Source organism: Topomyia yanbarensis, chromosome 2 (genome assembly GCF_030247195.1).
Source record: "Topomyia yanbarensis strain Yona2022 chromosome 2, ASM3024719v1, whole genome shotgun sequence".
Lineage (NCBI taxonomy): Eukaryota > Metazoa > Arthropoda > Insecta > Diptera > Culicidae > Topomyia > Topomyia yanbarensis.
In genome coordinates, this window is record NC_080671.1 from 25,519,545 (window position 1) to 25,545,218 (window position 25,674).

At 44.8% G+C, this 25,674-nt stretch overlaps 1 protein-coding gene across 1 annotated transcript in view; it reads right to left on the minus strand.

Annotated features, from left to right (window-relative positions):
• LOC131678782 (ATP-binding cassette sub-family G member 1) overlaps positions 1-25,674 on the minus strand; it is a 159,759-nt gene that overhangs the window by 69,133 nt on the left and 64,952 nt on the right. Inside the window, exon 2 of the mRNA XM_058959081.1 lies at positions 24,607-25,243. Coding sequence (XP_058815064.1) covers positions 24,607-24,982 — 376 coding nt within the window. The 5' untranslated portion in view covers positions 24,983-25,243. The remainder of the gene's footprint in view (positions 1-24,606; positions 25,244-25,674) is intronic.

The window sequence follows — 25,674 nt, forward strand, 5'->3', positions numbered from 1 at the left end:
TAGAGCTGCCACCATGTCGTTGAATCCTCTTGCAGTGATTTCAGTTCCGTATAGCAATTTGCTGGTGATCACGCTGTTTCCGACTTGTAGAAGTGACTGTCTGTTCCCGTTATTATGTCTGCTGCTGATAGTTTTGATAAGGCGGCCCCTGGATCGCGCCTCCGCTTTTACCTTTGCAAAGTGGGGTTTGAAAGAGAGTTTTCGGTCGAATGTCACACCTATATTTTCGCAGTCTTCCTGAATGGAACCGTCGTTCCGCCTACCGTAATTTTTTGCCGCCATGGATGATGCAGGTGTTTGCATATATGTGTTGTCACGCTCTTTTCTGCGGCCATGCTGAATCCGACCTCATCAGCCCATTCCGTTACCTTTCTCATAGCTGTTTGGAGTTTCGTTTTCGTTCTACGAGCGTTCTGTCCCGAGGCCAACAGCACGATGTCGTCCGCGTAAATGAGTATGTAGATGCCCTTGGTAAGGTGTCGAAAAACGTCGTTGATGCCGATGAGGAATAAAGTGACCGCGAGTACTGATCCTTGTGGCACTCCGTTTTCTTCCCTCTGTATTGGGGAGAGGGAACCTCCGACTGCCACTTGAAACCATCTTTCGTTGATAAAACCTTGCACGAACTTGCACAATCTTCCAGTTAGCCACCAGAGATTTAGCTGCTTTAAGATGTTGTGCCGCCAAACTCGGTTGTATGCCTTTGAGATATCCATCATTGCCAGGTCTGTATAGTCTCCTGCTTCAAGGGCGCGGTCGATGATATCCCCAAGAGCAATTAGATAAGACCCGGTCCCTCTGCCTTTTCTGAAAGAGAATTGCCGCTGGTCAAGTAGTTCTCTTTCTTCAAGAATTGTAGTTAGTCTTCGATTAACCATTTTTTCAACGACTTTGCCTACGCAGTTGGTTAAACTGATGGGTCTATATCCTACTGGTAAGTCTCTGTTTTTCCCGGGTTTGGGAATTGGAACGACGATACTGTATTTCCACTGGTCTGGATATATACCATCTGTCCACACCTTGTTGATAGCCTTTAGTAATGTTGCTTTGCCGGATATTGGTAGATTCCTGATCATTTGATATCCGATATTATCGGGCCCTGCTGATTTTCCATTGGATTTGGCAATGGCATATAACAGCTCTTCCATTGAAAAGTGCCTGTTGTAGTCAGATAACTGGTTATCAGGTTCGACGTTGAATTTTATGGACCAAGTTTGCTCCGTTGCTTTGATCCGCTTAAACTTTTCAGTGTAACCGCTCGTAGCCGACAGTTGAGCGAAATATTCGCCGAGGATATTTGCAGCTTCAACAGGATCGTCTGTTCTTGATCCGTCATTATGTTGCAGTATGTATCCGTGGTGTCGCCTTTTGCCAGCAATTGCGTCAATTCTTCGCCACATGTCTGGTACGGATGTTTTGTTGTCAATGCCATCCAGAAACTTCTCCCAGCTGGTTCTTTTCGCCTCTCGAATCACTTGCCGACATTCATTTCGCGCATCTCGGAACTTTTGCGCTCGTTCCTCACTGAGGGGATGATTGGATGGGGTTTTTCTTAACTTTCTGGGGGCTTTTCTCCTACGGCGTCGCTAACCGTAGGACTCCACCAGTGCTTTTTTGCCCGGTTTGCTTGAGGTTGTTGGTATGCTTGCCATTGTCGCTGAGATCATTGTGTCACATAGCTGCGCGTGTGATAAGGGTGTTTCTGGATCAATATTCTGTTCGATGTAGTCAGCGTACTTCTTCCAATCGGCTTCGTCAAATTTCCATCTCTGCCTTCTGGTTGTCATAGGCGGTTCATCATTTGTTGTGATGGTGATAGGGAAATGGTCGCTCCCGTGCGAATCGCTTCCTATCCTCCATCGGAACTTGTCGGCGATTTCGACTGAGACTATCGTTAAGTCAATGGAGCTTCTGTGCTGGCATCGTATAAAAGTAGTGGATCCGTCGTTTATGATTATGGCGTTTGAATCTACGACGGCTTCTAGGATTGCGTTTCCTCGGCAGTCGTTTTTGGCTGATCCCCAGGCGGTGTGGTGGGAATTGAAATCACCCATTATCAGGAATGGTCGTTCCAATTTGCTAATAAAATTTTTGAGAAGTCATCCAAGCTCGGGTATTCTTCCTGATGGGATATATACGCAAGCTAGTGTGATTGGTGATGGTCCTTCTAATCGAGCAGCTATATGTAGTAACCGGCTGTCAATGTTTACAGTCGTAAAGGATGTATCTTTTCGAATGGCTAGCGCTATGGTTCGGTATATATTTCCTCCTGATTTTTGCAGCCATGTGTAGTTAGCTCCGGCCCATTGGTTGATGTCATGGCTGTCTCCGATATGCGTTTCTTGTATCGCTATGCAGGTAGGAGGATTTGGTGTGATGAGTAGCTGCAGTTCGTTCCATTGGCCTCTTAGTCCATTCATATTCCATTGGAGCGCTATTCTGCGTCGGTGTTTTTGATCGTTGATAGATAAATTGGTAATGCTTGTTGATCTTGAAGAGTGGTTATCAAATGTCGGAAATACTGTGGCGTGCTGCGATTGGCCTTCTGCCATAGCTGCGTTGTTGAGATATAGTGGTTCTACGTTGATGGGTCCCAATTGAGGTGGGCCTTCTGCCATAGCCGCTTCGGTTATACGGTATGTGTTCAGTTCGGAAGAAGAGCAATCTTCGTCCACATGCGAAAAAGACCCGGGACTATGATTAGTCCGGGCGGAGCCCCCTGAGTCTCCTTTTTTATGTTGTTGTTCTGTGGTCTTAAAGGTTCTCGTTGTACGTCCTTTCGAGGGACCGGTGTTGCCACCCTTGTGCGTCTCGATATCGTTGCCCAAGGAGGGATGCAGGTTGTCCGTCAGTTCCGGTTGGGGTGTAACGTCCGCACTGACGGTGCTGCACCTCCTCCATGAGATTTTTGTTAACCTCGAGGCCTCTGAGACATGGTCATCAAAAGTCGAGTGGACAGGAGCGGGTAGTGGTTGGCCTTCTGCCATAGCCGCATAGTTTTGGGATTTGTTAGCGGTATCACTAATGAAATTATCTTGAGTCCGGTTGAAAGCAACGGTAGGTATTAAAGGTACTCCAACAGCATCAGGTTCTTCGGAAGCTTCTGCCACCGACGCCTGAGGGGATGGAGGGGAAGAGATATCGTCGATTATTGCCCAGAGCTGTGTTGTGTTCATTCTTTGGTGTATTCGTGGGTTTGTTAAAATCCATTAGTTTGTAGTGGTTTCATTGTAATCGTCTACAGGTGTTCTACATGGGCTTGGATCTTGGCTGTTAGTGGATTGTTGGCTCGTTGTTCTATAACGCTGTGCAAGTCCGCGGATTTGCCTGGTGGTGATTGTTGCGTTGGATTTTCCTTTGACGTTCGCGAGTTTTGGGGTCAAAAAGGTTCCTTCGATTTGTTAGGAATGTTCTCCAGTTCTAATGATAGCCGGATTGGTGTTGGATAAATGTGTTTCATCTTCCTCCATGCTTTCCTCACTAGTTTGGATTGCGCTGTATTTGACTTTTTTCGGTTGATTTCCGCATGACTTCGTGTTTAGAGTTATTTGGGCTTCCGACGTTTTCTTGTGGTTGTCTAGTTCAACTTTTACTACAGCATGTTCTTTCGCTAGTGCTCGGTATCCTTCTTTAATTCTTAGTACTTCGTTTCGCATTCGTTGCAGTTCATCGTCTTTGGTTCTGGTTTCTTCAAGCTGTTTTTTAAAATCTGCCATTTCCTGTTTAATAACCTTCATTTCGTCCGCTTGTTTTGAAAGTTTTGTTACCTCTGCTCGCAGTGCTTTGATAAGGTTATCTTTTTCGGTTTGGTTTGGAGTAACTTGGTTAGCATATGTGGTTGGACGTCTACTATGTCGGAATGCAGCTCTGGCCTCGCTGTACGTAAGCTGGCGGTCGATTTTTAAACGAACGATTTTTTCTTCCTCAATATACTGCGGGCATTTGCGGTCAGTTGGGCTGTGCTCTTCTTCGCAGTTTTTGCAGTATTTGGGTTGTTTACAGCGTTGCAATGTCGTGAGGACCGGAGCAGTTCAGGCGAATTTGCTGCTCTGCGCAGTTTTTTGGGAGTGCCCGTACTTGGCGCAGCGGAAACATAATATAGGAGGGGTTGGGCTGTTGAAGGTGATGATTGAGAGAGGAGTGTTATGGATGATGTCGTCCTGTCGTGTGGTGATTCTCCTGAATGCACTGACCCCCTGGTTTGACAGGTTAGCAAGCATGGTATCGTTGTCGATGTTCATTGTGTCGACGTCGTACACTACTCCTTGTGAAAGGTTTAGGGAGGGATGGGAAATTACCTCAACCGACGTGCCGTCGATCAGAGTTTTCATCGCAAAAAGTTTGTTGAGCATCTTTTTTGAAGAAACGCGTAAGACATATCGCGTTCCTCTAGCCTCTTTGGTAGCGATAACCGCGTTTCGAGCTGTACCGCCTATTGCCTGCTCCACAGATTTATTAATAAGGAAGGGATTCATGGGTAGTTTCACTTCGGGGGTGGTGGGCTAGGAATGCATACTTGAAGTAGAATTATTATTATCCGTACCTTTTTCTGTAGCTAGTGTCGGGTTCGTCGCTCTCAGCAGCAAGATTTGTGTGGTTATCGCATCACCAGTTTGGTCTCCCCAGTGTGGGAAGGTATTCTGGTACGATGGTCCTCCTCCGTCGGGAGGAGCTTCGGTCGCCCCCATGGGCGGAGGCGTTATATGTACACTTTCAATAAAATATTTTTCACTAAGAAACCGTAGTAGGCGTGGATTTACGATCGGTTAAGGTGAGAAACGGCCGTTTGGCGGCTTCACCGTCCCTCGGGGTAACGGAGACCCGTCGGGAAGCGGAATATAACCACACTTTTTTCACACTCTTTAACAGGTTACTGGACACGGCACTCGCGTATACTATTGCCAGGGTAGCGAATTACCGCGGCGATTGATGCCGGAAAGAAAGGTTTAGGGGGGCTGAAACCGAGCGGGAAAAAAGATCAGGGTGGCTTAGGCCGAGCACTTGCTTCTTCAACCGGGCTAAAACACAACCGATCACTCCGAGTGATTGATATGATCTGAGTCTTCTGTTAAAATTATATTTGAAGTAAGTATAAATTTAAACATTATCTCGTTATTTGACTATACGATATTCCTAAAACCTAATTTAAGCACATAGTCAGTTTCCTGGCGGCCGGGTGCACAGAGACTCCTAAAATCTTGAACCGCGCGCGAGCTCCAGCACCATTTTCAATCATTATCTTTACTAACAATCGTTTTCCTCCCGTAACACTTGTGGAGTGCACACTAGTATATACTGCCTCTAGTAACAGTCGGACTAACATTGCTTCCCTTTCCTACTGCGATCTACGTTTGGATTTGGCCGGCATCGGTATTGATCGATAAACAACTTTGGATTACATTGAAGGATGGTTTGTTACTCTCAGACATTATCATCTATTGATTCTCTGCGTAATTTCAGTTAGTCCTGATCAATAACGAGCCAAAGGAAACATTATTCTCAACCGTTCAAAGTTACAGGTTGCATGAATGGTTAAACCAGTTTTTTTTTCCAATTAAGATGAGTTTTTCGAACTTCTTACGAACACAGAGATCGTTGATTAACAAAACAAAGATCTGTGGTCCTAAATGGCTTCTTTGCGGGATGCCAGTAGGCATTCCAAGTGAACTTCAGCATGTGGTAACAATTGTATCTCCAAAGATTTTGATAAATTTACCAAACAATTTTTTACCAACTTTTGAGTGAATGATGTTCGATTTGGTTTGAATTTGGAAGAGAGACGCAGTGTGGTATGGAAAACAAACAGTTCCTTAATGCGGGGGTCAATTTCTAGTCATCCGTACCCATATAGAAAATAAAACGTAGTACTACGTCAAAACTGTTTCGTTCTGGAGTCTCTTGAGATAACTGATGCTACTGAAAGCATGTTATATAGCTGCATCGCAATATGGGGTAATAAAAACGATCATGCACGTCCATTAACCCATCAGTAAATGCTTATCGAATAAATAGGTCTTATATAATCGCTATCAAACTAGCAACCGTACTCGCCTTACATAACCACCGCAGTATGTAATAACACCCGTCGCGTAGAACGTTCAACCTGAACTAACCGTAACCCGTAGTATCCGTGGAGTATTTGTGCTAACGGTGCGTTTTCGTTGATTTGTCAAGAACGCACTCACCCTGCCTAAAGCCGACGCCAGGTGACCCGCTGTCGGTAGTTTGTGTATTATCATCGAACAACTGATTGTCCGACGCGTGTCGGTGTGTCTGCCGGTTCTAGCTACTAAGTAGGTACATACTAGTGTAGAACGCCTCTAGAACGAGGCAAGTCAAATGAGGTCAACTGGTTTTCACCTTTGCAATCGAGAATACGGTCGATAGTTGATAATTGCCGACAGGGTAGAATCAAGTAAGTCGCGGTCGGGCCTCACGCTTAGATGGGTATGGAAGTCAATACAAACGAGAGATAGAAAATAATAGCTCGAGCGGAGGCTGCTGTTTGCTGTGCCACACATTTCCCATGCACAGATCTAATCGATGTGAAGGTGTGCGGGTTTATCTAGTTTATGTACGACGCGAAAGTATCTATGCTGCGTTTATGGTGCTCTGCATGCCAGGAATTTCACTAATCGAACCATTACAATCAATGTAATTATCTAATTGCACGGTATTCAAACCGAGAGTTCAAGGTGTTCATGAAAAAATCACGTGCTTCTAATAGTGCGAAGTTCGCTAGAGTAGAAACCATTCTAGGAGCACTTCAAATCGATCAGACGCAGAGCTACAATAAGCAGACGCAGTCGGAAGAACGCCTCATCATGAAAACGTGTTTTGTGCCCCCTTGCCCCTCATTCCACTAGAATCAGCCGGCAGACAAGCCGATGTAAATGAATTATTAATTTGTTTCGCATCAAAGCCGGTTACCCACCGCAAATATGCCGAGGAAGAGACCATAATTTGCCGTGCAAAATATATATAAAAAAAACGAACCGTACGAACAAAAACATACCCTCGAGGATGGTTTTTGGCATGTCGTTGAAACTTTCAAGTTTCGAGAAAAGAGCTTTCGATTCTTCAGGTTTCACGCAGTCAACCGGCCTTTCGAAGGTTAGTTAAGTGATACAAGTGCCCGGACGGTCAGTCTGGTGGCAAATTGTTGCGATCCAAACTGTAAAACCAACTACCTTCAAATGTGGTTACGGGTGATTTGACGGATGGATCCCCTTTGCTTTGTTGAGCTAGTCTCAAGTAGTTATGGCAACAATAATAACGAAAAAGCATACCATGAAGTTGTTTTTAGGCAACGCTTTCTCTGCAGGTACGTCAATGTGGAGGAAACATTGTCGAAGGTTTTCACTTGTGCCGCAGGGAATGTTTTGTTTCCGCATTTTTAGAGCTTGACTGGCACTTCTATCAAAACGAATGTTTGTCGTTATTGCCTGGCACAGATCGAATCTCGAAAACCATTTGCCTCATAATAGGACTACGAATGAAATCCGTGGACGATTTATGCGGTATGAGACTATGCAACGGTAGAGGCCGTGTCAAGCTTTCAAATTTGTTGAATGCATTTTTGATAGGACGAATCCAACACGTGGCACGGAAGGGCTCCGATCCAATTCCTTCCCATACATGGTACGATGTAGCGCGACATTGTTTAATGTATTCTTCAATTTAAGAAATGGTTAAATAAGGGGCGCACTGTACTGCAATTAGTACGGTTCGCGCTCACTTCCCGTGTTCAAGCAGACGCACTTTATTTAATTTGTGGATCTTTAGTATCCTAGCTCCTCGGTTTTCCTTGACCCCCCTGCTTAGGAATCGAGCACGTCGGGTGTCCAAGTGCCATCATGAGACTTCGAGAGAATATGTTTCGTATCGATTAAGCGCAACTCCCCTGAAAACCATCTTATGAGTCAGTGGCGGCGCTAGGCTTTTTGCCGCTCGGGGCTAAAAGTTAAATTTGCCGCCCTCTTACATATTTCTGACTAACCAAACTATCTCATCAACACAATTTTCCGCGGTGGTGCATATATTGCACCCAAAAATGATTTTTTATTAAACTTTCAATAATGAAATGGACACACGTTTTTTATCCATTTGGAATCAACAATAAAACGTATTCAAACTTGACCAAGTAGCTTTGTGGCAGCGTTGCGGTGAGCAAAGTGAGGTTACAACTCTGTTCACAAGGTCACACTTAACCGTTATGTATCCGACAGCGAATTCCTTTGCAGATTTTAATTCATGAAATTCCAGTACTCCTTCCCAAACTGGAAATTGCAACTTAATGACATATTAGAATAATACCGAGCATTGCTTTTGTGGGAAAAAAAACTAATGAAACAGTGATCGGGGGTTTGAGGAAGGGCTTTTGGATTTATTTAAGGGGTTATATCTAGGGACAGATCACTTGTGATGCATTTTTGAAAATCAGCTAAATTACATGCATTTCTTTCCATCAAAATAGAAATTCGTAATGTATTTTGCGTTGCGTGTAAGACGTCAAAACCCTACAAAAAATTAGCCCTGCATTCAACAAAACGTCGAACAAAGTGAATCAGCGTAGGACGTTTGTTAAACAAATTTTTCTGCCAGGGAGTGCAAAGTTGATGCAAAAATGGAAATTAAATTCATTTTTTCTAATTTGATGCAAATTTGTTATACATTTCTAGAGTGATCTGCCCCTAGGGTTATATACAAAGTTGTGGCGAAAAAATGAGCTAAGTTCGTCATTTTTGAAAAGCGGTGAACGCTCTCTAAGCCGAACCGCCCAACTGAAATCCAAAAAATAAAAAGATTATTGAAGAAAAATGTATTGTGGTGTACTTGAACGGATCGATAAAAAAAATTTCTTGCAAATAAATCATGTTGACCAAAAAATTGAGTTTTATAATGTTCAAAATTTTGAACAAAAATTCATTGCGAAGAATCAAAATTTTTTTGGTGAAAAAGAAACCGTTCAAGTACACAATAATTCAAATACAAACAATTTAAAACAAAGTTTAGGCAAATCGGATGAATAGCTTTTGAGATATCACGTTCACCGCTACGGTACTTTTCAAAAAACTCCATTCCGAGATAATTGCGTTTAAAGTTTTGTGTTAACTTCATTCGTGGAAGAACCGGCGCGCTGCAAACGGCTGTAATTTAATATCTAGTGCTTCGATCTGAATGACATTTCGCAGAGATATTCTCCAAAGTATGTATTTTTAGAATGTTCAATAATTTTTTTTTCGATTTTTTGAGTTGCAACTTTGTATATAACCCCTTAACCCGTAACAGCCCGGCAGGGTACCCGAGTACACCCAAAACCGAAATACTCGTAGCTATGGCATTTTTCTCCAATCTAGACACTTTTGGATGTTTTGAATTCCAGAACTCAAACACTTTTAGAATCTGTAAAAATGCAACTGGTTCACGGTTATTCGGATTTCTGGAGGTAAGTTCCAATACTGGGATATAAAATGTATAATAATATAATTGACCCCGCAACGCTCTTTCCGGAGCAGGTACCCGCAAGGCCGTAAGTGACCGTTCCGAGGTTAAATCGTCATATGATCCCACAACGATAAGAACCCTCCGAATTAATTCCAAGGTTACGAACTGTTTCTCAGTACTGGAATATCCTTCCGGATTAGCGGGATTAACCAGATATATTCGATAATTCACTGATTCTAAAAGTGGATGATTTCCTGAATTCAAAACATCCAAAAGTGTTCTAAGTCGATTAAAAATTGATATAGCTACAAACTTTTTAATTTGTGGGTAGCCGGGTAACCTGTCGGCCTGTTTTCTTTTTGTTGGACACACAACGGATAATCAGTGGGCTATCGTCACCTTCAGTAGCGAAATGAGAAGCCTCCGACCAGATAGGAGCTTTGTGCAGGTGTAACAAGCCGTGCGTATGATCGAATCAATCAAGTCACGCTACGAAAAAAAAAGAGTGCTATTGGAAATTTGGAACTGTAAGTCGCTTGGCTTCCAAGGGATCGACCGAATTTTGCACGATGGACTGTAAACTCGTAACAAAATTATTACTACAATGGCCTAAATGCCTTTATTTAGTGCAAAACACAACGTGCGGTACGAAACTTGTGAAGAACAAATCCAAAACAGCAATGCTGCTAAAGGATACGATTTTGAAGGGACATTCGATTTTGTCCCGTCCTGTGCGATTGCCATTCCAAATCTTCACTCATTGGAGAAAGTGGTCCTTGAAACAACCAACCGCTTCACCCCACGCATCACCTTATCGAAACGGTAACAACTCTGTCGATCTCAACTATGTAAACCGACATTTAGATATCAGTCCATCATAATATCTCCTGAAAAAATGCTCCTGCCCTCGGCATCCAGCACCTAACCTCGAAAAACAAATCTGCAGTGAAGTTATTTTTTACATGTCTTCAAACTTTAGTGATCTCTTGGTACTCTATATTTTTTTTTTTAGTTTTTTAATAGCCCGCCTCTCACCCCCACACCAAAAAGCTCACAAACGGAGCTCCCTGGTAGTGGACACATCAGTTCTCAGCGTACAAAAAAAGGTCAGCACAACAAAACAAAGTTACGAATCGCGGAAACGCTGAGAACAAAAAAAAAACAATACGAGACCGACAAAACACAAAATTTGACAAGAAGCTACGGCGAGTACCCAGCGGAAAAGAATCCTTTTAAGGGTCCCATCGTAGCTTTGCAGAAATCTCATAATAATTTAAATTTATTTATTACTTATTGCTAGAAAAAATGCATTTATCAATTGTTTTTATTAAAAAAATGTTAACCAATTATAGCTAAAGGGATAAGCTCGATTGGTGGTGAACGAAGTTTATATTAAAAATTCTCCTATTTTATTTTTTAAAATTAGTTTCAATTTTGCTTGGAAACGAGTGCGACATGTTATTTGCTTTAAATCAGTAGGAAGCTGGTTGAATAACTTAGGTCCGATAAAAGAAATGCGTCTTTGACCAAGGTTCGTGGATACTCTGGAGTATAATAAATGATTGGCTTGTCTAGTGCTGTGAGCTCGAATACCTGTTGTAAATTCTAGATTATTATGAGCAATAGTATTATGCAAAGCATTGTGGATGTATATTATTGTTTGGTAGTTAGTCAACCCAAGCAAAGGTAAGATGTTATGGGCATTATTATTGTATAACAAAATAGTAGGGTACATAAATGGTTTTTTATAAATAATTTTAAGAATATTGATGGTTTCGATTGTCACTTGCCAAGGATTTTCTAAAAAATAGTTATCGTGGTTTTTAATAAAAGTTCAATTTCGATATCTCGATTTACTTTATAAACTAAGTGCAGATAAGTCAGAAAGTAAGTCACGATAAGTGTGCGATTTTCAATTACACACTCAATTATTGTTCGAAAGTCGAACAAAAAAGAAAAGTCAAAGTGGTGTTCAGGGCACAAAACTAAGACTCCGCTAAGGGCATCAGAAGATCACGTTATGGCTCTGGAACTATACCATCCATCGTTCACACAGCGAAATATACGGGGCTGTGTTGAGTTGGGACGTCGTTAAAGTCGTTGACGACAATCCGGTAAAAATGGTTCCCGAAACTAATTCGACTGGCACTAGTAGCCACAACGAGCAAGGTAGGTCGACCACGATGGAGGGAACCTGAGGAATCCTTGTGCTCTGCGAAGCTGGGGACAAACCACAATTAACGGAGTGAATTAGAGACGACATATTGATACAGCAAAAGGCATGGTGATATTAGACTGATTGGTACGGAAGGTAACAAGAGTGTTAAAGAGGTTAGTGCAAAGATTTCGCCGTTGTCAAGAACCAATTGCAATTGTAAATGTCGGAATTTCCCAAAAGTTTGAAAACGTTATTGAAATTAAATAAAACGCCGTATAGCATGTGGGATATATTTGCCATAAGATACATAAGAAAAAAAATTACATCAAATTTACTTTCAATTACAGCAGTAAAAATCCAATTTTTCTGGTTCCTTATTTGTGAGACATCAACTGTACTTCTACCTTTATTCTTCCTTTTGTTAATTTCAGGACATTATAGTTTTTTTTTCTCAAAAATAGTTAAGTTATTGATAAAGGATTTTTTTTAAACTATTTTCGCTTGCATTTGCTACGATCGTTACGTTTGAGGTTCAGATGCAGATATATATTATTTTGTTCCGTCAGATCTTTCGTACTTCTGATCGTTAACACTCTTAATCTTTTACAGTCGCCAAAACAATATGAATTCAAACGTTTCAAGCGAACTTTACGTTTATCGCGATTAATGAACAATGATAATCACTAATAGATAATTATGATGAGCAGCATTTGCCGCCCCCCAAGTTTTGCCGCTCGAGGCGGCTGCCCCCTTCGCCCCCCCCCCTTAGCGCCACCACTGTTATGAGTACCTACACAACTTCGTTAGCTCGAGTCTTTTGTTGGATAAACAGCACGTTATTCAAATCCAACCAAGCCAGAGTCTCTGTTGTGCTTTTGTCAAGGTAGAAGAACTGGCATTAGCACAAAAAATTGCAGAAGGGCACGACATGAGTCGGAGATCGACGGCAAAACCTACAAACTTCGGATCACCATGGAGGACGGAGCAGTGGAGGTGAAATTATTTGATCTCTCCGAGAATGTGACAAACGAAAAACTTACCCAGTGGTGCTCTCAGCCCACGAATTGATGTGGGACGAGAGATACGCTTTCCGTGGCATCCCGACTGGCGTTCGGTTTGCAAAGATGCTGGCGAAGAAGAATATCCCTTCTTTTGTCACCCTAGACGGGGAAACAACGGCAATAGCTTATTATGGCTGCAAACTGCAAACTTGCCGCCACTGTAATGAATCCGTGAACAAAGGTCTTTCATGCGTCCAGAATCAAAAGCTCCTGGTCTAAAGGTTTGACACAGATCATGCAACGCGTCCTACGTCGAAGTCGTAAAGCAAGCCAGCTCCTCACAAACCTCCGCAAGATAAGCCGTCAATACTGAAACCAACTCCTCAGCCACCTGAGAACGACGGACACGCATGTGTGTTCGTATACAAACCATAAATCTGTCACAACACGAGTATGGCTTCCACACCTCCACACGAGTATGCCTCTTGTCCCTCCGCCCGCCCCACCTAACAGAAGAAAATATCGAAGAGTTCAGATTCCGGTGGCAGTATTGAACCTGTCAACGCCACAATTTTCGTTCTTGGATTAATTGGTGGCTGTCTAAGGCCAAAATCAAAATAAAATCATTTTTTCGGTGGAAGTCAAAATTAGCTTGCGACGATTTCCATCGGTTAACTCACCCTTCTCCGGCCGATAGTTCCACCGATACCCGCTTTCTTCAGCCATTCAGCTCCCAGCTTTGTCGAGATCAACTTGAATATCATCCTACTCCGGCTGAGAGTTCCCCGGCAACGGAATTTCTCTCGGTACCGGTGTTTGTTTCGTGAGGCAATTATCTCCCCATTTCGTCATGATTTTGTCGGCTAGTCCACGTCGGCGAATCTATTCTACCGTGAATTCCCCGGCGGTAGATTTCTCCCGATATCAATGTTCGTTTCCGTTAGCCGTATAGTTCCCCACTTCGTCCTGATCTACTCGATCTAGTCCCCGGCGGTGGACATAACTTACTCAACGGGTCGCTTAGGTCGCTTAGGTGCTGAGGTTCATCCAGCGAATCCAGGTGGAGCGTAGCTTCCGGTTCACTGGTGCCCCAACAACCCACTGCCAGCTATCGCACGCGGTCTACTCGGTCTAATCCCGGCGGTGGATACTTACGAGAATCCGATAGGGTTTTGAGGTCGGTCCGGCGATTCTGGTGAAGCCTGACGTCCGGTTCACTGGCGCCGCGACGACCCGAACCCGGTGCTACATCGCGTACTACTCAACTGGTCTTTGGCGGTGGATCCAGTATACACCATCGGAGAGTTCCCTGGCGGCGAAATTTCTCCCGAAACCCGTTCTAGGCAATTGCGCTATTTTTGATTGTCGCCACTTCCTCTGCAGCTCGGAGAGTATACTCGTGACCACTCTGTTGACAGTTTCCCAAATATGCTCGTCGTGGCACATCTCTTCGACGATATTGTCCTTTTTCACACCAGGCATACCCCTTCAAACATCTTCGAACCTAGGGCATTCGAAGATCACGTGTTTCGGTGTCTCTTGCACGTTCAAACACTCCGGACAACGGGCTGTCCACATCCATGTGACAAAAACTGCGTCAAATAGAAGTTCACCTCTCCTTGCTTCCCATGTACCCAAGCAGACACATTTGGGATGAGTCGGTGGGTCCACCTTCCTTTTTCCGCGTTGTCACATACATATTCGATATGGCGCACGCATCGATGGAATGGATTGTACCCCGAAGCTGATCTCGACACGCTTCATTTTATACGATTACTTACCAGCACTACCTCGGTCTTGCGGTGAGCCAGCTGCAACTTGACATTAGCCATCCAGGTTTCCAGGATGCCTATTGTCTCCGCCGTCAACATCTCCGCCAACCCCAAGGGTCTCGCCCTTTATCGTTTAGAACAACATCACTTACAAAGCCAGCGATATCCACTCCCCTGGGTAGTTCCAGTGTTAACATTCCATTGTACATTATATTCCAGAGCGTTGGGCCGAGTATGGAGCCCTGACGTACTCCCTCAGTGACCCTAGTTGACCTCTTCCTCATGTTCGTTTCATAGACCAGTACTCGGTTCTGGAAGTAACTTTTCAGAACCTTGCACAGATAGTCCTGAACTCTCATTCTGTGCAGCGTTACGGCGATCGCCCCCCCCCCCCCCCTCCAGCAGGCACCGTTAAACGCGTTCTTCACATCGATCGTAATCACGGCGCAGTAGCGATTACCCCTTCTCTTTTGCTTCAATGCTTTCTCCGCACTCGCGATAACTGTGCGGATGGCGTCCACGATATCCTTTCCGGAACTCGAGCTGCCTCTGCAATAGTCCGTTCTCTTTTTCAGCGTATGTCGTCAGCCTATTGCAGATGACCCTTTCCAGAAGTTTACCAAGAGCATCCAGCAGGCATATAGGCCGATACGATGTTGGATCTCCTGGTGGTTTCCATAGTTTTGACAGCAACACCACCTTCTGGATCTTCCATCTATCCGGGCCGGACTATCCGAAACATGTCCGGAAACGCCAGGATCGCAGACTTCAGTGTCACGTTGGGGATACCGTCCGGACCGGAAGCTTTCTTCGCTTTCAACCCTTTTGCCACTATAAGGAGCTCGTCGTTGGAGACTCGTTTGTCTCCGGCATTTCCACCGTCTGCATCAACGTACTGTGCAAGCGGCCATGCGGTTGGGTCGTGCTTCGGGAAAAGACCATCCACGATAATTTTCAGTTTGTCCGCGCACTTTTCGACTCGTGTTATTGGACCCTTGATCCTGGCCATAACGACACGGTAAGCATTGCCCCAGGGGTTAGCGCCTACTTCTCTGTACAGCTCCTTGTAGCAGGTGAACTTGCTTAGCACTATCTCGCGTTTAAAAGCGTCCCTGGGCTTCCGGAATGTTACCTTACACTCTTCTCTGACTGCCTCAGATCTTGCTCTCTGAACGCGTCTTCTGGCTTTTAGGCAGGCACCCCGGAGAATGCTGAGTCTTTCGTTCTACCAGTACGCCAGACGCCGGTAGTTTTTCGGCTTCATTTGCCTCGACATTGTATTGACGTCGCCGGTGGTTGAGTGGTAATCGTGACCGCCACTCATTCCAGTTGGCCTGGGTTCAATTCCAGTCGAGGTCCTTGAGATTTGTCTGAGGTGAAAAAAATCTGTGGTCACGTCTTCCTTCGGAAGGGAAGTAAGCCCGTTGGTCCCCGGTCCATGAGTTGATGGATCGATATCTCGTCCAGATAGTGGAGTCACCTCTCCGGCATCGGTAAAGAAGAAGTAGAATCCAACTTCTAAACTTACTAACAAATATCCTCCTCCCGTGATACTTGTGGAGTGCGCAGTAGTATATACGGCCTCTAGCAAAAGCAAGTATTGGACTAACAATTCCTTTCCTTTCCTTCCGCGATCTACGTTCGGGCCTGGCCGGCGTCGGTATTGATCAATAAACACTTTAGGATTACCAGGAGTTGCACATTGAAAGATGTTTCGCTACTCCCAAGCATAATTATCTACTGATTCCCTGTGCAACTTCAGCTAGTCCAGATCGATAACGGAGTAGCAGCCAGGTGTGGTCGCACAAGCTCAAGCTCCATTTTGCTCGACATTATTACATCACATGCCCTCGCTACTGTTTCCGACAGCTCATCGGCGCTCGGAATTGGAATAATGCTGCCAGCACGAAGTGCTTCCACAAAAAGGTCCTTGTCGAAGTTCTTTATTTTCCACTTCCGCTCTCCAGGCCTCACTCTCCGCTTTACTATACAATTCCGCCGACCAACGGTGTAGTGAATCGCCTGGTGGTCGCTATGTGTATACTGCTCACTAACTCGCCAATTCCATGTTATCCATCAGCGACGCGCTGCAGAATGTTACATCGATGATGGATTCCCGATCGTCTTTACGGAATGTGTTAGCGGACCCTACCCTTCACAGCCTTACGCCCAGCTTTGCCAGTGCTTCCAATAGGCTGTAACCTCTTGCGTTGGTCAGCCTGATACCCCACTCCAAGGCCCAAGCGTTAAAGTCTCCTCCTATAATAACCGGCGTTCGTCCGACTGATGAGTCGGTTAGTGCGTCCAGCATCCGATTGTACGAATACGCCGTTGATCCTGGTGATCACGAAGTCTTCGTGTGTGTTATCCACCACCTCTTGGACAAGGAAACCGTCCATTACTTGGATTGCAGCCATCCCCGCACTATCCACCACCCAGTTACCGTTATCAGGAGGAACAGTATACGGCTCTGCAATAATTGCAAAGTCGCACTTTCGTTTCTGTTGTTGACTTCCACAACAGTTGCTGTTTAATATTGCAAAGATTCAGATTAAGCTGTCCATCATTGTTGGTCTGCCTTCGCCTTTTTGTACTCAGGGCATTTGAAGCCGCCCGTCGTGTAGTCATTTCGGTCCTCCGGTTTGCAGATCATGCACCTTGGTGGCTTCGTGCAGTCTCTAGCAACGTGCCCCTTTCCTCCGCATTTTCTACACAGTGCAGACCTGTCCGCGCCCTTGCAGTTTCTCGCCTGATGTCCGAGGTTCAAGCACCTGAAGCATCACACCGACTATCCGACCTTTATCTTGCCGGTCTCCGCCAAGAGGTAGTCGAATCGCCGCCGTTTGAGTGCCTCCATACGATTACTAAATCCGGATAGTCGCCGGCACGTTCAGTTTGTACTGCTCGATCAGTGCACCCTTTAGTTCTTCGACGGTCGTTATCTCGTCTATACCCTTGCATTCGACTACAGCTTCCTGCGACAGAGCTCTCACGTTTGCTTCCAGTGGCGTAGTAGGAAAATTTTTCGGAGGGGGGATATGAATTTTTTTTTTATATATTTGAAAAAAATTTCAAAAATATTCTGAGCAGGAGAAAAAAATGTTCAAAAACCAACAACTCAGGGAACGGGTTTGGGTAGTCAAGGTAGGAAAGCTAGCTGTTGGTATAGAGTAAATGCTCTTCCTCTACGAGGACAATCTGGGCGGCAAACTTCAGACTGTCTAATTCACTGAGCCCTTCAGTTCCCTTGTGCCATTCAGTACCACTTCCTCGTTGAGCTTCCGACTGGTTAGCGAACTACTCGGTCTAATTTTCGACGCTAGATCTAGCCTACTCCGACGAAAAATTACTCGGCGAGAGAAGTTCGAGCCAACCAGCCAAGTGCTGCGGTCAGTTCGGCGATTCCGGTAGAGTAGGGCATCCGGTTTGCTGGATCCCCGGCGCGGCTGGTGGTGTATCGTCGCGGTCCACGCGGTCTCGTTCCCGGCAGTGAATCTGACTGTAAGCTGACGGAGAGGTCCCAGACGAAAGAAGTTCTCCCGATACCGATTCTTATTTGGTTTCAGTACCACAACTTCTTGATCCCTTTGACTCCGTAACCGGTGCCATTTAGCACCGCAACTCCTTTAAGCCATTTAGTTCTCTTCTTGGGCCATTTAGCACTACTTCCTTGATGGTCCATTCAGTCCTCGACTTGTTCGCGAACAACTCGGTCTAGTCCCCGACGATGGACCTGACCTACTCCGACAGAATTCCCCGGCGAGAGAAGTTCTCCCGAGATCGAGCTAATCAGCTAGATGCCGATGTCAGTTCGGCGATTCTGGTGAAGCAGGGTATCTGATGTACTGGTGCGCCGATGACCCGCGACTAGTGGTGTCTCGGCGCTGTCTACTCAGTCTAGTCCCCAGCGGTGAATCTAGCTTACGCTAACGGAGAGTTCCCTGGCGAAAAAAGTTTTCCCAATATCGATTCTTCTTTGGTTTTCGCTATTTTTCTATCGGAACAACCGGTGGGGTGCCGTGGTCGGTCGGGCGAATCCGCATGGAGCGTGACGTCCGGTTCGCTGGCGTTTCGACGACTCATACTCGCTGCTCTGTTGCAGTCTACTCGACTAGTCCTCGGCGGTGGATCTAGCTTATACCTGCGGAGAGTTCCCTGGCGGGGATTGCTCTCCCGAAACCGTTGTTCGATGTCCATTCCGCTGTAAGACGGTGTCGATCTACATCAGCGGTTCTCAACCTTTTTCTTACCACGGACCCCTTAGATATCACACTGGGTTGCTGTGGACCCCCACAGATAAACATAAATTTTGTATGCTATCAATATGTTATTTTCAATTTGTTAGGAAACAAGATTTGAAATTTCAATATGCACTCGGAAAATATATTTCTCTTCGCGGACTCCCAGCAATGACTTCGCGGCCCCCTAGGGGCCCGCGGACCCCAGGTTGAGAATCACTGATCTACATCATATCTCTGTTTACTGCGTTCCACGTCCCAACGTCACTTGTAATTCTGTAGGCTACATTATCCGGGTTGATGTCCGGTCCTCCCGTTTTAAGTAGCTCCCTGCACGTCCCTTCAAACCTCGGACATTCAAAGACTCTGCTCGGACATTCAAAGACTTCAAACCTCGGACATTCAAAGACGCTCCGGTGTCTCCTCGACGTTCTCACACTCCCGGCACAGTGTTGACGTTGCGTACCCACACCGATGAAGATACTCCTTAAGCATCTGTGGCTCGGTAGGAGCTGTTTCAGGTGGAAGGTTATCTCTTCGTGCTTTCTATTGACCCACGTCGACAGGATTGGATGAGCCGGTTGGTCCACTTTCCTTTCTTCGTAATATCCCATTCCTGCTGCTACGTCACCATCGAATCGATTCTCATCATCTTCCTCACGTTTCTGACGTTTCATTGATTGTAGCACTTGATATCCTCCGTCAGGGTAATGCAGATGGGAATCATCTCGGCATCAAGGCATACTGCCTCCGGTACGCAATCGCAACTCGTACGACCAGCAGTCGAAGAGTCCTGTTCAGCTTTTCGCGGTTTCACTTGGTTTTCAGCGCCGCACCCCAAGCAGGAGCCCCATATCGCAGTATCGATGACGAAACACTAGATAAAGACCCGACATTTCGCATGTGTAATCAACGTGGTTGTTTAAACTCAATCAGTCGTCGATTATCACTCCCAATTGCTTCAGTGCACGCTTCGATGCATTCACATGCCCTTCGATGGTGATCTGTATCCGCTGAACCGCTTTGCAGTAGCTGTCCTACAACAAATCCGTCTTGTAGTGAGCTATTTGCAGCCTGACCCGTTCATCCAGCTCTCGATCGCATCTATTGTCTCCGTCACCGACACCTCCATTTCTTCAAGTGTCTCACCGTTATTGACACATCGTCCACGAAACCAACGATTTTCACTTTCCTGGGCAGCCGCAGTGTTAAGACCCCACACTAATAGAATATATTCGTAAATCGCTAGGAATTAATTTCGTACAAACAACTTTCATAAAATATAAGAATTTTTCGTACATATGATGAACCGTTCGTAGTTCCATCGAAACTCTTTTATTTTGTATTACGAGTTTTTCGTGAAAACTATGAAATGACTTTCGTTGGCTTATTATGAAACAGCTTCATTCAGCAAACGAGTCGTTCGCTGTTATATACGAATATCTTTATAATATTTACGAGCACCATTCATCAAACCGTCCACGTCAAAAGAGCAATATGGAGCCATTGTTGCTATTCGTCAGATAATTGTTGTTGTCTGACTATTTAGTAGTCGTATCCGTGTCCGCCAGTTGCAGGAAGATTTCTTGAACCTCTTTCGCTTCCAGTTGATTCGGAATCTGTAGCAGTACAGAATCGATTAAGCCGTCGCGAACTGCTCGTTGATTTTGTATGAACAATTTTGAGTTTTTCTCTGCCGGAGCAATATCGGTGCTGTCAAACATCGATCCTAAAAGATCGAATGCGACCAACGAAATCGTTTGTAATATACATAAACGTTTATTAAAATAAACGAAACATTTCGTTTCTTTCACGAAAAATAATGTCGATAACTTTCGTGCAATGTAAACTAAATAAGTAAAATTTACGAAAACTTTCGTTCATCAAGCGGCCATTTCTTCGTACCACAATAAAATCGATTTGGCCACATCGATTTTTTTAAATAAAAAAAACGATTTTGTCAAACATCGATCCCAAAAGAACAATAAGAGGCTAATAAATACGAAAACTTTTCTAAGATAAACGAAAAAATTTCATGCGACCAACGAAATCGTTCGTAATATACACAAACGTTTATTAAAATAAAAAAAAAACATTTCATTTCATTCACGAAAAATAGTGTCGTTATCAACGATAACATTCGTGCAGTGTACATACATTAAATGTGTAAAATTTACGAAAGCTTTCGTTCACCATACGGCCAATCTTATTCATAAAATGAACGAAACTTACTATTTACAGGGCACGAAAATACTTCGTTGCAGAAAACGACGCATGAATTCGTGCATTACATGATTCATTATATTCACGAATTTATATTATCAGTGCATCCCATTACAAAGTGTTGGACAGAGAATGGAGCCCTGAGTAACGCCCGCTGCGACTCGCATCGCCTTCTGCCCTTTTGTTCGTCTGGTATAGCAGTGCTCTACTCTGGAAGTAGCTCTTCAGGATGCCACATTCTTTTATGCCACGCTGCGCATTGGTCTATTCGAGGCTGAATGGCCCGGTGACTTCCGCCACGGTTGGTATTCCATCCGGACCGGGGGTTTTCTTTGATTTTAGTCACATCGACGTGTCTTTGAACTCGTCGTTAGTCACTTGCCACTCGACTGTGTTACCTCCTTCTTCTTCGCCGTACGGTGTTGGTGACCAGGTATTTGTATCGTGATTCGGGAAGAGACCCTCAACGATTATCTTTAGCTTACCCGGGCATGTTTCAACTGGTGATTCCGTTGTTCGCCGAAGTAACTCAACAAAGAGGTTTTCGTTAAAGGCGTTCGTCTTCCACTTTAGCGTGCCGCCCGTCTTTCTTCGTGCTGCAGCAGGGTTCCATTGGCCAATGCGTTTCGTGAACCATTAAGCTCCTAGCTCCTCGCTTCGCCGCGATCTACTCGTTATAGTCCTCGGCGGTTGAGCTAGCCTCCACAACGTGCCGAAAGGAAGGTGTCGAGTCTGCAGCCAATTTTCACTACAAGGAAATATTTTCACAAGATAACTTTTGCAAATGAAACTTTGAGAATTTCATTTAAAATATTAGGCATTTTTTTGTTCAACATATTCATTTTTTTCAAATTTATCCAAAATATTTCGGGGGGGGGGGGGGTTTCGTCCCCAAACCCCCCCCCCTCGATACTACGCAACTGTTTGCTTCGCAGCCCAAAGATTTAGCAACGAGCTCGCAGTAGGTCGAGCGCTTGACGGAAGGATCCTTCCTCAGCTCGAAGATCATCTCGCCTTCCTGAATGCCTCTCGTTTAAACGAAGTTCTCTACCAGCTCCTTCAACTCTGGGTCCTCTCTCACTTTCTTGAGAAGAGCGGCGTAGAACGTTGTATCGTTCGCTTCGATGATCAGAAGGTTACCCTTTCTCCTTCTTCTTTTCTTCCTTTTGTTTCAGTTCCATCCACTTTGCCTCCGTTACCTCCACCTAACCTCAGGCTACCTCAAGCTTAACAATTACTGGTTAAATGAGTAGCTTAGTACGCTACACCCTGCTTGTCTAACAGCCAGAAGGCGGGCTCAGAGCGCAAGATCGGAGAGTGAGAGAGGAGCGTAAGCGACGTTTCGAGAAGCTAGGAACGCTTTTAAAAAGCTTAGCAAGCCAGTTTTCCATAAGTAGCTACTGGTGGGGAGTTGACGCCAATCTTTTGGCAACGCTTACTGAGTCGCGATGGAGGTGAGGATGAGGGCCCTTCGATACCAGCTGAAATATGCCCGAGTAAGCTAAAGAAAATCATCGAGGGTCTTTTCCCGAAGCACGATCCAACTATCTGGCCACTAACACCGTACAGCGAAGACGAAGGAGCAAACACAGCCGAATGGCATTTGACTAACGACGAGCTCAAAGAAGCGTCGAAGTGACTAAAATCGAAGAAAACCCTCGGTCCGGATGAAATACCAACCGTGGCGCTGAAAGCTGCAATTCTGGCATATTCGGACATGTTCAGGATGATGAAGTCTTTAGATGAAGCAATTTCCCCGAAATGTGGAAGGTACAGAAGCTGGTGTTGCTGCTAAAATCAGGAAAGTCACCAGTCCATCCAGCCTCGCATAGGCCAATGCCGCAGCGCTGCACAGAAGAATGAGCCAGATCCTGAAGAGCTACTTCCAGAGTAGAGTACCGCTGTACGAGACGAACAAAGAACAGAAGGCAATGCGAGTCGCAGCGGGCTTTTCTCAGGGCTCCATTCTCTATTTAACTCTTTTGAGCGGGAGGTATGATGGGGTTTTAAGACAGCGGCTGCCCGGGAAAGTGAAAATCGTGGGTTTCGTGGACGACGTGTCACTAACGGTAATGGGTGAGACAGTTGAAGAAATTGGAGGTGTCGGTGACGGAGACGATAGATAGATGCGATCGAGAGCTGGATGAACGGGGTGAAGCTGTAAATAGCTCACCACAAGACGGATGTGTTGTTGGTCAGAAACTGCAAAGCAGTTCAGCGGATACAGATCACCATCGAAAGGCACGTGATTGCCTCGAAGCGAGCACTGAAGCAATTGGGAGTAATAATCGACGACCGGTTGAGCTTTAACAACCACGTTGATTACACCTGCGAAATGTCGGTCTATTATCTAGTCGCCTGGGGTGCAGCGCTGAAAACAAAGCGGAATCGCTAAAAGCTGCACAGGACGTTCCGGCTGGTGGTCGTACGAGTTGCGATTGCGTACCAGAGGCAGTATGCGTTATCGCCAAGGACCGGACAACAACCCGGATAATGTAGCCTACATAATGACAAGCGACGTAAAGACGTGGAACGTAGTCAATACATTTATGATGTAGATCATGACCGTCTTACAGCAGCACGGGTTTCGGGAGAGCAATCACCGCTAGGAAACTCTCTGCAGGAATAAGCTGAATCGGTATTAGGAGAACTTCTTTCGCCAGGGAACCCTACGTAAGCGAAACCTAGATTCACCGCTGGGAATTAGATTGAGTACACTACCTAGTCATCGGGAACCGGACCGGACGCCGCGCTTCATCGGGATTCCCGAACTGACCTCGACACCTAGCTGATTGGCTCGGTTTCGGGAGAACTTCTCTCTCCGGGGATCTCTTTGTCGGAGTAGGTTAGGTTCATCGTCGGAAACTAGACCGAGTAGTTCGCGAACAAGTCGGAAGCTCAACGAGGAATTGGTACTAAATGGCACAAGGGAACTGAAGGGCTCAGTAAATTAGGCAGTCTGAAGTTAGCCGCCCAGATTGTTCTCATAGGGGAAGAGCACTAATTCTCGATTCACAGCTAGCTTTCCTACTATAATACAAAAATTGCCACTTTGTGTGGATGGTCGAAAACTCGTATTGTGTCGAGAATGGGTGCTATAACCCTACTGAAAGAACTAGTTGGATGGGAGTGCGTACTGTGCACATAAAATTTTTTTAACGCGTATTAGCGGGTCGAGTGACTACACAAACCCCTTACCTGAGTTGTTACTTTTTGTACATTTTTTCCTGCTCAGATAGTTTTTGAATTTTTTCATATATATACAAATCTCCCCCAAAAAAATTCTTACTACGCCACTGTAGCTACGGAATCAACCTTATTCATTTCAATATCAACTAGGTCAGTAAAAAGCCGTACGAAAATAGAACATTTTTATTTTTATAATAATATAGGTTGGAATAAAAGATGTGAGAGAATTATACGCTGCGTATTCAAAGACTTTGACACGCTATCACATTATCTACACAAACAACAATGGTGTAATGTGTTCTAATTAATGATGGGAAGCATGTCAGTATCACATACTTATAAAACTTTAATCACCATTATAGTTATGAAATAGCTTCCGAACGACTCGTCATGCGTCATTAATATAAACAACAATTCTGTTGAACTTCTACGTCTAGTTTTCGACCTTCAAATATTCTTATTAATCAATATACGTAATTCACGAAATAACGCTATTATTGTCAAAATGGAAGTGTAATCGAATAGTAATGATTCTCATATTGAAAACTGATTTAAAAAATGTCACAATTTCTACTTACCAAACTTAGCCTTGGCCATATTGAACCGCTTCACCGTATACCGAATATCCCGGAAGTCGATATCCACCGACGGCCGCTTGGGAAAGCGGTAATCTTCACCTTCGAACATACCATTGTGATACATGGTGTTATTGTTACCCTGACTGTCACTCATCCCGATCGATTCCTCCCCGATGGAAGAACTTTCACCATTCGCCGGACAACAGCTAAACGAACTAACCGAGGTCGAGTGACCACCACCACCACCACTTCCTCCTCCTCCACCGCCAGCACTAGCGGCAACTGTGGAACTAGCTGTGGAAGGTGCAACGGTCGATGCAGGACTGAGCGGAGCACCTGCCATCGCCAGTTGACCCGACGACTGCTGGATGGTCATTATGTGGCAAGCGGGCGGGACCGATTTCGTTAATCTGTGCGGTTCGACACGCACGCCTGGTGCCTCGCGCTTAGCAGATGATGATCGGTCAGTCACTGTATCAGTTTTGCAAAAGTCAAACTACTAACCCGTTCGAGGGGGGGAGGTAATTGCGCTGGGAATTACAGTGATTACTGCATTGTTTCCGGCGGCTTTGGTGCTGCTGGCGGTGCTTCCCAGCGCTGCAGCGGGAGAATTTACTTGAATCTGGTGGGCGGAGAGCTGAAAGAAGATAGAACGAAATGTCTTAATTAGGAGGGTGTTGAGGAAATCGCATTTATAATTGTCACAATTTTGTTATAAACACGTCGAAGGGCGGTAAGCTATTCATTACGCGAGATTGATGCTATCATGCAGTAATTAGGTACACTACACATCCAGTTTTAACTGCAACAGATGATAAGATTTTCTGAAGGGAACGCTAGGAAAAATCTCAGCATCGATATTTGTAATTGTGATGCTGATTATATATCTGAACAGGATATTTCAAATAACTTCTCACTTTTAAAATGTTTCACTTGTATCACTTTCCCACTTGGAATTTACATTAACTGAAAAATGTAACCTTTTATATGAGTTTATTAATTTTATTTATTTTATTCATTGTTAATTTATTCATTCTATTCCATCGTTTCAAATAAATCAGTATTTCA